We start from the raw sequence: 14,238 nt of genomic DNA on the forward strand, positions 1-14,238 counted from the left end.
CATGCCCAAATTGATTGGCATCACCTGCTTTGCCGAAGGCTTGGAGTCATATGAGGATAACTCTTGAACATATAATTTCTGTTTACAAGAATAATGATTTGTGTACATTAATTAAGGTAAGATTGTAAAGGTGAGTGATTCGACATACCTTACTTATATTTATAAAAAAATTTAAATTCGTCATCATATGAAATCAATTTATAACTCATTCAAACTTTAATACACCTCTTATGTAGACTCCAAAAATTCATGTTTGTTTTCTCACATTATAGAAATATTGTAGAACATATAAAATATTTCTAATAATTTTCTTCCTATCAAAACTTAAAAATATATAAAATATTTATAAAAAATTAAGTCTTAATTTTTAAGATTATTTCTTTTCCTTCAACAAGAGCCCTTGTATTATTGATTCCAAAAATCTAAAAATATTTATCAATTCCAACAGAAAATTTCTTGAGCTATAGATGCAATGATTAAAAGCATAACCAAACTGGTGAAGGAAGAGAACTATTAGTGAGGAATCAAGTCATGACAGCCAAAACAACTCTTGCTGTCTTAGTATGAACTTGACAAAAGCAGCACAGTGATGTCACAACAATCTACTAACTAGAAGTTTGAAAAAGGATGCCACCTTCACTTGCAAGTACCCAAGCCCTAGAACTTCGGTGATCTCCGTGATTTCTTCATAGGCCGACAAGTCAGTGGAGCTCTCTTAATTTGCTTCATACGGTTGTTGGTTCCTCCTTAGGTTGTTCTTTGCCTCTATCCTCATCACCATTGCTGTCGACTTTATACCCATTTTGTGAGAGTTTCTCCTCTGAAGGTAGGTTCTGCCTGGCTTTTCTACTACCATCAACTTTCCACAAGTCCCACACACGGGTTTTTGGTGGAGGTGTAGCCTCCGCAATTGGTGCAACTAGGCCCGGTTTTCCATCATCTATGACGGCGTCTACCAATCCATATTCCTTCGCTTCCCAGGGATTCATGAAGTTGTCACGGTCAGTATCAAGTTCAATCTGCAAGCATCAGGATAATTCAGCTCTGCAACGAGAATACAGTAAAAGCTTTACAAATCAATGCTTCTTATCCTGGTTGCTCACCTGCTGTTCAGGTTTTCCAGTAATTCTCGATAATATCTTGTTCATCTTTATTTTATGGTACACCATCTCTTTAATCTGCAACCCCATCTCGGTTGCCTAGCATAGAGGAAAGAGAAAAAGAAACAATTGAGAAGACCTTTGTACTTAATGTGAAAAAGGTTTACCTTTAGATGGTAAACTACTAAAGGAAAACTAAGTTCACCAAAACACCATATGAAGCTTACTAATGTCAATAAAGAGCATTGAGTGTATGATTCATTTCTTCCCAGGGTGGATAGTGGAAGAGATTTGATAATTGAATTTGGATTGCTTGTGATTCTGGATGCTGATCACCCTATGATGAGGCTTATTAATGTCAATAAAGAACATGAGTGCATATTTCTTCAGTTTCTTCCCAAGGTAGATAGTGGACAATATGTGATCATGAATTTGGATTGCTTGTGATTCTGGACCACAATGAGGCCGATACAGAACTGAAATCAGGAAATTAAACTTATATTCAACTGAATGGATTTTCCAAAGTTATAGTGAAACCTGGCGTTCCAATAGAAATCCTGCTAGTATTAATCAGATCAATTTCTCAAGAGGGTAGTTTAGAGAAAACTGGAAGAAGTATTGACACATCAATTTCTCAAGAGGGTAGTTTAGAGAAAGAGGAAAGCATGAGATTCTTGTTTCATCTTAGTGGCACAACATAACTTGCAGTCCAGTGGAATAAACTATATTATGATTCAAGTAGAGAGAATCAATCCCTAAGATGACCAATTATAGCTGAACTTTATAAAAAGATACTGGGAGTCCTCTTCACTCGGGTCATGGAAAGAAAAATCATGTTTCTACTATAAGGAGTTATGCAATGATAATGGGATGAGACTCAGCAGCATGCCATTTCAATGTAATTTTAGTTTTCAGAAACTAAATACTATCGAGTTCTAGTTGCAAGAGCATTAAACTGATTTACATGTTTAAAAGGATATAAACCCCCTGAACTACTTTATGATTAAATTACATAGGAATATACAAACATCAAAACGTTCCAAGTCAAAACTTAACATAATTTATAGGTCAGTGATGTGTAGCTCTTGTATATCACAGTTCATACATCCTTGAATGCACATTAGTATACTAAACCTTTTGTACTCTTAAATTTCTTTATGTTCTGCAGAAAAATATTGCCAACAACCAACGCTACACCTAAGATAATTCTTGCCTACTTTGTAATAAATTATTCATAACCAATTTATAAACTGAGATCCTTTAGATTTAGGATCTTTCAAATTTCCATATAATCCATAATACTGTTTCCACACTGATAATCTCTAATATCACATTTCATAATGAGATCACTGTCTCTGCATAATTCACTCTGGGTTTCATCCAGCTGCTGAAGACATACTACTTTTTGTCCCTTCTTTAAGCAAATTTCTGAAGGGGACACAGTTTTACTGTGCAGACAGGTCCCTAAAAGATATACTCATTCAGACTACTTCCTGTACTTGTAACCATATATCTCTATGTTTGTGCCACAGTGAGTGGCATTTAAAGCATCAACATGTACGTGAAAGCACTATCAACATTTAACACAATGAAAGGAGGTATAATGAAGCAAAACACCAAGATACTAGGCTGCTGTAGAGGAAAGCACTAGCATTTATGAGAACAACAAAACTTTAAAGTAGGGCCAGCATGTATTTTTGTGTACTAAAATTGTATATAATATGCAATCTACACATACAAAAGAACAAACCATAATGTCCCAACTATTTGGGCTACTCTACATAGATCTTTTCCCTCTATTAAGCTATACACAAAGCAAAATCCTCAGTTGAATTAAGAAAATTCAAATTTCTATTTATAATTTACAGTTTTATCTATAATTAATATATATTCAACCTACGAAATATGGATAATTAATCTTGAGCAGTGTCAATATAAGAAGATCAGGGCACAAATCAAGCCAAAAATTCTCTTAAATTTTCTTTCAAAAAAAACATTTCAAATTAAAAAGAAAGAGTAATTTCTCACTTTGCCTCCAGCTGTTCCTAGCGGTTGATGGATCATGACTCTAGCATTTGGCATGCAAAATCTTTTTCCTTTTGTTCCAGCCGCTAGCAGAAATGCTCCCATAGATGCCGCAAGACCCAAGCAAATGGTGGAAACATCAGCCTTGCACAATTTCATAGCATCATATATTCCCATTCCTGCAAATGATTACCAATTAGTTTTCTATAAAAGAATGAGATCCCAGAGTGTTCTTAGTAAAATCCACACTTCCAATCGGAAAGTAACAAACAGAAAAGTTATTAAAACAGAGAAGATGCATATTTCATCGATTTGTTGCGGTTCTTCCATGTCATGCCTCTAACCAGAATCAGGATAGCAATAAAAAACACAATTTAATGAGCTAATAAGTGGTTCCGCGTAATAGATATTTAGGATATAAGATACTTGTCAATCCCAAGAGGCCATCAATCATCCAAGATTTCTTTCAGAGATAAAATTTAATAATCCAAGTGATTAAAAAAGTTGTCCGCTTGTATGCAACACCACAAATAACTCAAAAAATTTTATGCTAATATCGCAAGTCGATAGAAAAATTATCCGGTCCAGTTGACAATAACCAAAATGAATGAAATGCATATTTCAAACATAGATACCAGCTGTCACAGAACCCCCGGGTGAATTTATGAACAATTTAATCTCCTTTTTTTGGTCTTCTGCATCCAGAAGTAAGAGCTGGCTGATAATCAAATCAGCAGTCATGGTATCCACCTAATGATTGCACAAAAAAATGATCAAGAAAATGTGAAATTAATAAGAAACAGGTCATAATCATTCTGATATCTCATAATTGCAGATGGAATATAATATTCAAAACTCACAAACTACATCATAATTAAACCAGTGTTCTCATCCTACATCTTCTGAAAAGCTAAAAGAAATACTGAATCTATATTTCATACTCTATGCAGTAATAGCATGTTTATTAATTTGACAGAAGCTGAAAATTGACTTAAAAATAAGCCCTATCCATGTGTACCAGTTTAAAAATGATAATTCAATCATTGCTTTCCAAAATATCATCTTGTTATAGACTATAAAGCATGGATACATAAACTATACATTATGAATATGACAACATAGACACTGTAATCAATGTGTTCAATATATTTCTTATAATTTTACAAAATCAAAAGATATTCCGTACAGAGATAATCTATGATCATTGTATATGTAACTTATAAGAAGCTTGACTTTTATCCATATAAATAAAACAATCAGAAGAAAAAAAAACTTAAAACCGATGTGTGAAACTAAAAGGAGACCAGTGACTACTCACATCAAATTGTCATGTACATATAATAAGTTAACATAAGCCTAGGTGATACGTGCCTCAGTATGTTTTAATGTATCCACTGTGTCCAAATGTATCCAACATGAATGAGAAATGGACACAACAACATTTTCAAAATAAATTCCTAACTTAATGTCCTCTAGACAACTCGCCATACTTGTCTACTGAAACTTTATCATTAAAAGGCAATAAGACAATCCCACTCTTAAGCATTAATACTAATGATTGGCTGAGTCTGCTGAGCACTTGACCTGCTAAGCTAACCTTCCCTTGCTCTCCCTCTTTCCTCTTACACTCTTATGAGTTCTTCTCCTTATGATCCAACCTACACACACTCCTTATTTTTAAATGCACAATGTTGCTTTTCCTGTCTAAAAGTTATTTTGGAATATGATCTCAGTTGAAGAATATAGAAACGTGGTTGATTGATCCTTTTGTGATTGAAAGAATGAGCTTTGTCATTAGGAAGAGATTAACACTTTAGCCACTTCATTCCAGTCTTTTTCACTTTCAACAGTTCCTGTTCAAGAAAATGTCTGTATCCTTTTAGGCAAGGATCTTTTTCATTGAGACATCAAAATTTATTCATGTCCTAGTTAATTATGTGCTACATCTAATTAATTCTGATGAAGTGGTTCTCGTGTGTCAGGATAAATTTTTTGCACATTACTTTGCTTTTATTTAACTGTCACCCATGCAGTCCATGAGGGTCATGTTTCGACAGTTTCTCTGCCTTCTCTAGATATGTTTCATCATTTGCTTACAAGAAGGTGGCATAAACTTATTCGATCAATTCTCATATAGTCTAAATGCAAAGGTGCAAACATTATTTCTGTGTGGTTAAACTCAAACAGGGAATTCCACTTCACGATTTCCTCCATTCAAAAAAAGCTATCCAAATGAACCAAATTCATACCAGCCCTAGTATCTATCTGCATGCAACAATAGAGTAATTCGTCCTACTAGATCAGTGACCCAATTGCTCTTGCTCATATTCGCACTCACACATTCACAATTTGCCTTTTTTTCGAACGCTTTCTCCATTATTTAGGTGTACATGTATCGATCTCCTGTCCCGTTTCTCAAGCCAACACCAACATGCTTAATCTTCCAAAGTATTTCGCACAATACGAATAAATCCAAATGATAAAAGTGAGAAAGCAGAACACTGAGCTGGAAATTTAGCCATAATCACTACCAAATTACACAAGCTAAAAGACTAGGGTAGAGAGTAACGAACAGAATTGCTCACAAAACTTGCCATACGAAACGAAATATGCACAATAACAGAAAAAGAAGTCAATTTTCTCTCTGATTGTTCAAATAATACAAAAAAAAAAGGGACTTCAACTGCGCTTAACGAGCTACTTAGAAGAAAGATATTACAGAATCAGGTGAAATAAGAGAGAAACGGAGAACCTGGGAGCCCAGGAAGACGATGCGCTGCCGGAGGAGCGTGTTGGTGGTATCCATCTCCTCGAAACGCGGCATCCGAAAAGCCCCCGGTACCGAACCCGAGAGATCCCACCCCTCCGACAGGGTCCGCCGGCGGCCCAAAGCGGCGGCGGCTCGAAGGGGGGGGCGAGTTTGCCTCCTCGGCGGGGCCACCGCGAGCCGGCGGGGAGACGAGGAGGGGAAGAGAAACCCATGCGGGAATAGAGAGGAGGCGGAGGATATGAGCTTGTCGGAAGGCGAAGCAGAAGACGAGACGGCCACGATGGTCTCCATCTTTGCTCCCTTTCTCCCTTCTATGCGAGCCAACGAAGCAGCAAAGGGAACCAATCCGAAGGCACACAAATAGATGTGGCCTACACCGTTACTGGGTTGGGTTGGGCCGTTTCGGCCCATAATTTGGTTCCATCGCAAAATTAGGTAACAATTTTATTTAGGACGAATACTTGGGAAAAAAACTTTTTCTTTTTGGAATTTCCGACGTCACGCTCTAAATTTTCCTAAATAATTATTTTTTTATATTCAATTTGCATCTATGTCGGTTGCGTCCTCCGTCTCCCCTTTACCTAGCTTGTCGTCCATAGTTTCTATCGTTACTTTCGACGATTAACCTTCGCGCGAGGATTATAGTGAAGAGGGACGACTAGCTCTATTATAAACAAAGAGGATGACCTCGTATACTAAAAGGAGGTTATGAGCTACGATGAGTCTTCGCTTGAGGGTTGTGGACGATAGTAGGATGTCTAATATAATAATGGGTATGGTGAGAAAAAAAAGATAAAATAATTTTTTAAGTGATTTTTTTGAAGTAAAATACTCAAAATTATGAATAGCAGACTCTTTTTTTTTTTGCAAAATCACGATTTATTTATTCCTTAACAATTTTATTTTGTTCAAAAAAATAAATATATTATTAATGACTCCGCACGAGCTAAGGACTCCACACGAGCTAAGGACTCCGCACGAACGAAGGAATCTTCTGGAGAAGGAACCAAGTGCACACTATAAATAATATCGAAAAGGGGTGAGGCGCCCATCGAAGACGCGCCGCCGTCGCTAGGGTTCTTCTTGGTGTCGATCGTCTATCGTCTTCTTCCACCTCTGGTTCTCTGATTCTTTTGTTTCGTTCCGGTATGCTCGGATCCCCTTGTTTCAGCCCTTCTTAATTGGTTATTGGTTTTAGAGCTGCTTGATTTATGGTTTTAGATACACATGCGTGGTTTTTGAAATATTTGGATCGTTTGAACGGGAGATCGTGCAGACTTTTTGATGTTGGATGCAGTTTGTAGTTACCCATGTTCAATCACGTAGGGCGTTTGGAGCCCTAGATTCTTAACCTAGAAATATTTCATGTTTTTGATTTAGCCAAGTCCACGAAGAGTATCTGTTAATTACATATGTGTTCTTTAACGTGCATTAGCATATAGTACAACTACTTGGGAGCAAAATCCGGATTTCGTCGTGCTGTTTTAGGAATCTTCTAGGCATGTACTAGACGGGTTTTGTGTTTCCATGTTAGCATAGTTAAGTAACAGGGGAAGAAATTTAACCTAACTATGATTTTGGTTGTTTATGACATTTAAATTTCTATTTGCTTGCACATTGACATGCTGAATGTTCTCTCGAAGAACTATTTTGTTTAAATTGATTTTATATAGTGAGTTATCTTTTATATAGCGTTCAGTATGATCAATGACATTTTCCTTCCTTTCACTTTTGTCCCCCTTTTTTTAGTTTTCTTTGGCATCTGGCAGATTGTTTCTATAACATGATAATGAGCGACTAACAAATTACATGGCTACCGTACTTGATATCAAAATGTGTTCTTGGGTCAAAAACAAACTAGCGAGGTGCATCTTCTACTTGTTACATGGCAGAGAATTAAGATCCATAGATGGCATGAATAGATGTGGCCTACACCGCAATGGGTTTGGTTGGGCCTTTTCGGCCCATGATTTGGTTCCTCGCTGTAGTCAGTATTTTGTCACTTTTCTGTAGCAGATTGACTTTTGCAGGATGTTCGGCAACTGCAATAGCTTATATCTTTATTTATATAACCACTGCTAGTGGGTTATGGTTCATTGATATTACTGATTATGTTCAGACATCACTTTAACTCTATGATTTGCTTAAGCAATCAGCAGATTTGTTTAGATGAAAAGGAATTCTTAAATTAGCATTTTTTTAAGCAAAATTCATTTGACTAAAATATTATTACTTAGTTGTGTTTGTTTATGATAACCTACAGCCAGATTTGTTAAGCTTTTTCCCTATGCATATAATATGTTTGTTTCAGGGGTCATCTCTTGATTCCCTGTTGTCTTCATTTAGCAAGTTCTCAAAATTATCAATTTGCACAACAATTTTTAGGCCTTATTCTTAAATTATTTCTCATGAACTATTTGTATACTGGATTCAGTTGAATAGGATGAGAGGCAGAAGCTACAGTTGCAGTCCGTCACCACCAAGGGGTTATGAGAGAAGAGGACGTAGTCCGAGCCCTAGAGGTCACTATGGTGGGCGTGGTAGAGATCTCCCAACCAGTCTTCTAGTTAGGAATCTTCGCCGTGACTGCAGGTTTGTTGTTCACAATTGATTACTTGATGCTAAGAAAGGTCCATGCTGCAAATGACACTACTTTCTGGTATTTTTTATTTTTGATATATATTAGCAATTATATTCAGGTTTGTTTCTGTCTATCTGAAAGCAATTATGTGATGAAAATTTTCTGTTTGCATTTTGCATTAATAAACATTTTTATTAAGGATCGTTTCAAAGCGTTAGCTTGAGGTCTTATCATTTGGCTCTTTTTTTTAGATCTTCCATTTTTGGTTGTTACCATCTTGAAATTGGGACTTTTGATGATTCAGAGTAGTCTGTTAAAGGTGTGCATGTAAATTTTTTTCTTTTCTGGTGTTCCAAATAGTTGAGCTGGTAAATTCGGGGAAAAAAATTGATGATGTTTGGGTGCTTAATAAAATCAGCAAAAGTCAGAATATTGTGCTTGTGAATTCTTTCCTTCTATTGTTGTAACTATTGGAATTTGACCGTTTTTTATTGGATCGATATGTATTGTCTAATAAATGGTGCTTCATGATTTGCAGACCTGAGGACCTCCGTAGGCAGTTTGGGCAATTTGGTCCACTGAAGGATATTTATCTGCCGCGTGATTATTACACTGGGTAAGTGGGACCTTTTGAGTCTTCTGTTTATTATAAATGATGACCATCTGAGGATGAACAGCCTAATCCTGATGCAATTTGAATTTTTGCTGACCATTTTATCAAGCAACTTTGTAAACATTTGATGACTGTAGCCATGTATAACAACAACCTATGTAATAAACCATTGGCTCACAAGTTTTTTTCTGGTGACCTTTATTCTTTGTGCTCTATGCCCTTCTTAATTATATGTTGATTTTTTATTAAGGCTGTTGAGCTCAACAGTGAATTAAGAGTCTGAAGACACAAGTCAAATCTTGAGAGTTATGTTGAAGAGAATGTAAATAAATGAAGATAGTGGCTAGTGAGGGAAGGAAGTGGGTTTCAGGTTAACTTTTTGAAGATGTCAAGTCTTGGAAGGATTTGAAGTCATCTATAAACGTGAAAGGTCAGCAGCTGAGTGCGTGCTTTAACTTGAATTATTTGAAACTTCAACATTTGCATGGAGCCTTTTGGGCATCCAAGATATTTTCTTTATTTATGAGCCTTTGATATTTTTCAGGCATGTGATGATGTAGAAATTATTGTTAATGATTGTCATCATAATTGCAGTTGCCCTACAATATGATCACTGCATCAGAATTTTATTAATACTGTGTGGGTTTTCTCAGAGAGCCACGAGGGTTTGGGTTTGTCCAATTTGTCGATCCGGCTGATGCAGCTGACGCTAAGTATCACATGGACAGGCAAGTTCTTCTTGGCAGAGAATTAACCGTCGTATTTGCAGAGGAGAACAGAAAAAAGCCTTTGGAGATGAGGGCAAGACAAAGAAGGTATGTTGAGTCTAAATCTCAGCCTTCAAAGTTTTACTTGAAAATTTTGGTGGATTAATTATCCAGTCCATTTTTGGTTGATTTCTGAAGTGCTAACGTCCGATTCCCCAGTTTTGAGTGCTGATACTTTTTGGAATTTATTAATATTATACAGTAGGTTAAATCCCTTCGCCGCATGTTCTTTGCATCATTTCTAGTCTTGCTTGCTTGTGTTTAATTGGCAAGCTGTGCTGTGTGATTAGGCATCCACATTGTCCAAAATGACTCAGTTGAAGTGCTGATTATAATATTTTTTGTTATTTGGTAGGGGTCGTGATCATCGAAGATCACCTCGACACCCGCGGTCTCCTCGCTATTCCCGCTCCCGATCTCGCTCACCGCAATGTTCTCGTCCAGCACGTGGTAGATCCCGCTCTCAGAGCCATAGTTATGATTCTCCTTCGCCAAATCACAGGCATCACTCAAGGTAACATTATCATTTATGGTGGTTAGGATCGAGTCTTCCAGATCTTGTTATCTTTGAAGTTGTGATTTCCTGTCAATAGGTCTGTTTCACCCCGCAATGGAAAGCCAAACCGGGAGAGGTCATATTCCCGCTCACCTCCAGGCAGCAGATCACGAAGTAGGAGTCCTGGAGATTTACCGGAGTAAGCCATCGCCCAGAGAAAGGTCTCTTTTGGAGCTAGTAAAGCAGATCGAGTAGTATGTGCGGTGTTACTGGCAGCATAGTTTAGTGTTACAACTGGTAGATGGACACCTGCTGTGGCGAACAGCACTTGGATTGTTTCCTTAGCTGAATGTTGCGGACCTGATTGAAGTTTAGTGGACTCGCTACAATCGTTGGTAGTGTGGGTTTGAAATACGATCATTTGATGCATCCCTCCAATTAGATTGAATTTACAAGTGTTTTGCTTTTCCTGTTTCACATTCTTGTCTTGCACACAATTTTGCGTTAATATATGTTTTTGACTCACTCCAGTTTCTTTCCCATGTCTTTAAGCCGGTCTGACCTTTTTCTGGTCATAACTCGGCATTTGACTTCGACTTAGCACCCAACATTTGAGAATTATCATCTTTTTAACCAATGCTGGATTTGAAATCGGTCGGTGTGCGACAATTCAAAGGATCATTAATTCTTGCGTTCAAACAAAACACCGAGTTCGTCTTCTGCCCTATTAGTTCCTGCCTGCTGTCAGTTTTGCCTTGTACTATTCATCCGGAGGAAAGATGAAACATAAACGAAGCAGTAGTGAAGGTGCAGAGATGTGTATTAAACTGGTAAAGCTATGAAATGTGTGAGACTTGCACTGTTTCCTATTTGAAGATTTGAGGCTCAACATAGATCTCCCGAGGAAAACTTTTCCCTTCTAATTAGAAAATCAAAGTCAAATTTATTATTCTCCGAGAACGCAACCAAGTCGCCTCATGAGATCCACCACCCACAGGTTTAGGTTTTAATCGATAGATCTCTTACGGTATGAATCTGATATTTGACTGCAAAGCAACGGGAAAGGGTCAGACCGAAAGTCCCTCGTCGCACAAGTTTCCTCTTGCTTTTTGACTTGTATCCATCTCGCCGTCCTTGTTAAAGCGCCTCCGACTCGTAGCAGCTTTGACCCTCACCGTATGCTTGTGGCGTGGACGGCAGACTTTACAGCGCGGGCGACCTGCCACTCCATCCCATACGTCAATCCCATACTTCCTATTTCCTTTCTCTCTTCTTTGAACCTTGTCAACAGATCCAAGGATGACGCAGCTTCTGAGAAGACGCGTCTTGACTTATTTGAATTAAAAGAGAAGATGAGGCCTGTCGGTTGGTGGCAGTTGAGAGAGAGACGCAGAAGAAGAAGGAGGTCTTCTTGCGTCTTTCATGGTGTGCGTCTGTGTGGAGACTCGGTGAGAGTGATAGAGAGTATAATAAACGTATGATGCAATTAAATAAGGAACGAGAACAGCTGTTCTTCTCCTGTTGCCAAGCTGGGGGATGCTCTCGGTGTCCATCTCTCAGTCATCCATCCATCCATCTGTTGGCTGATCTCCTCTTTTATCAACAACGACAGTGTCAACGGACTTACCGCCGCTTGCTGTTGACTCTCTGCATCGCCGACTCCACCCCTGTCCCCATCTGCATCTCATTTATCTGTGACACCGGGTGACGATGAAGGTCTCAGATCATGAATGAGGATTGAACCTACCACTACTACTAAACTAACCCAAATGGTGCAAGAAGCTACCACATAAAGATTACAGGGATCCAGGGTTGCTCTGGACCACTGTGTTAACTATGTTCGTATCTTATGTGTATCTTTTGATCTTAATGCAGCCAGCCTTTGGTTGGGTCCATCTTAAATGATCATCCATGATTTACTATGAAGGGAGTACATGTGACACATGTAGCCATCTCATTCCTTCAAGATAATTAATCATAAGCATTCATGTGTCTGCACACAGCTATCAACTGTACCAACAACTACTCTCTCTCTCTCATCACGAAATTACTGCAAGAAACTATTCTTTTCACCTCTCATATCAATTCAAACACAACACGGTGATATATCAGATCTCCATTGTACACTGAAGCTTGAACTATCCAACCTAAACCAACCAAACCCACCTAAACCAAGATCATGGAGATCTTAATTAGCTTTATTGAATTTAGTGTCCAGGTTTCAAGTTAATAACCCTTCCTCTTCGCACAACCTGTTCAGATACAGTGACTGCAAGCATCAGCTGATCCGCTGACTGCAACTATCTACTGCTTCGAATTCTTCCCTCTCTTTCAGCTTCAAACCAACCAACACCAACTCTCTCTCTCTCTCTCTCTCTCTCTCTCTCTTTCTCTTTCTCTTTCTATATATGTATATATATATATGTATTTATTGACACAGTGCCTATTCAAAAACAAATCTGGTGTCTATCCATTTGAACAGAACGCACCAATGTGAGAATCTCTCCTATTCTATTTGCTGCTTTTAATGGCTGCAGGCGAATGGCTGAGGAACCGATGGTTAGCTTTCGGCGTGGGTAGTCCAGTCCGCATTTGTTGGCTCCAAGAAGGTTAGTGTCGTCGGTTCATCTTCTTCTTCCTTCGACCACATGGACGCCAGCTGCGTGCTGACACGCGCGTGCATGGCGAGTACGAGAGGTGGTACGGCCTCGTTTTAACTCAGGACCTGCGTACTTTCTTCGGACATGGGTGCAAGGAGTTCCAACGCGACAGTTGGACGTGACGGTGTGCTCGGCCCCTCCACTCCGGCAGCTGCAGTATAAAACTCCTCTTCCTGCTTGTCTTGTGATCACCTAATTAAAGTGCATGCCTTTTTCTACTCCGAGCTCAAAGCTGGCTGTTCATGAACTGGTGGCGAGTGGGTTGACCGCCGAATGCTAATCTGAATCCATGCACAGTTTTCTCAGGGTGGTTGAACTTGGGAGAATTGGGAATGGTGAGTGCCTTCTCTGAGTATTGTTGTTGTTATTATTAGATTTAAGATGAGTTTGTCACGTCTCATTAAATATGCATTTAATTAGGCACTGCATGTTTTCTTGGCCACCAGCTGGAAAATGGTTCAGTTCCTGTCCACTTTTAAGGTCATTCTGGGATCGCTATCCAATGGTTGGCAGGGAAGCAGACTAATAAAAGAACAGCATGCCTGCATGCATGCTGCTGCGCTTTAATTAAGCTAAGCAGCAGATTCGTGCACATAGTTTAGCAATGTTGTGGTAGGATCCATGGCCACATACTCACATTTCATGCCACTCCTGAATACATGACATGATCAACAACTCACAATGTTTGGTGCTATGAGTTTTAACTCTGAATTCAAAAGGATTCTTTGAGTTTTACTGCTGCATCAAGCAGATGTGGAAGAGATTGCATTGACCTTGTCAAAACTCGCTTTTGACATGACCCAACTCTAGCTCGGGATTGAAGATTTTTCAGCCAATGGAAGGATTCAATGTTTGGGTAGAGGTAGCAGGGTTGAGATGTTGAATAGTATTAAGGTTGGTCTTCAGTTCAACCCAGTCTGCAATCCTGCTACAAATCCTCTCTCTCTCTCTCTCTCTCTGCTGTCACATCCAATCTTAAACGTGAGTTTGGATAGACATGCAGAAGTATTGTGGAATTTTAGGTTCGACTTCGAATAAATATCAAATTGACTGACGACCGCATTGTAAGAGTGATGAAGTCGCTACGAATTGCAGGAAATCAAAACCACTAGTTTCTCCTCCTTTATCCTCTTCAGTAAACGAGGCCACCTCGAAAAGATTAGACGACGTCCAAATGCTTCATCTCTCCACGCGTTTACTCACCCCACAAGCAAATCAATGTCAAC

At 38.6% G+C, this 14,238-nt stretch overlaps 2 protein-coding genes across 2 annotated transcripts; one reads left to right on the forward strand and one right to left on the reverse strand.

Annotated features, from left to right (window-relative positions):
* Positions 1-494: 494 nt before the first annotated feature.
* LOC135648527 (ATP-dependent Clp protease proteolytic subunit 3, chloroplastic-like) lies at positions 495-6,222 on the reverse strand. The gene is made up of 5 exons (XM_065166289.1): positions 5,878-6,222; positions 3,761-3,875; positions 3,129-3,304; positions 1,104-1,199; positions 495-1,019 (listed from the first exon to the last, which is right to left on the reverse strand). The coding sequence occupies exons 1-5, from the start codon at positions 6,184-6,186 to the stop codon at positions 726-728; spliced, it is 990 nt and encodes a 329-aa protein (XP_065022361.1). The 5' UTR covers positions 6,187-6,222; the 3' UTR covers positions 495-725.
* A 685-nt stretch (positions 6,223-6,907) lies between these two features.
* On the forward strand, positions 6,908-10,829 carry LOC135648536 (serine/arginine-rich SC35-like splicing factor SCL33). Its single transcript, XM_065166297.1, has 6 exons — positions 6,908-7,041; positions 8,330-8,487; positions 9,015-9,092; positions 9,743-9,904; positions 10,212-10,370; positions 10,450-10,829. Exons 2-6 carry the CDS (start codon positions 8,339-8,341, stop codon positions 10,553-10,555), a joined length of 654 nt encoding a protein of 217 aa, XP_065022369.1. The 5' UTR covers positions 6,908-7,041; positions 8,330-8,338; the 3' UTR covers positions 10,556-10,829.
* Positions 10,830-14,238: the final 3,409 nt, after the last annotated feature.

This window comes from Musa acuminata, chromosome BXJ1-4 (genome assembly GCF_036884655.1).
Source record: "Musa acuminata AAA Group cultivar baxijiao chromosome BXJ1-4, Cavendish_Baxijiao_AAA, whole genome shotgun sequence".
In the NCBI taxonomy this organism is placed as follows: Eukaryota; Viridiplantae; Streptophyta; class Magnoliopsida; order Zingiberales; family Musaceae; genus Musa; species Musa acuminata.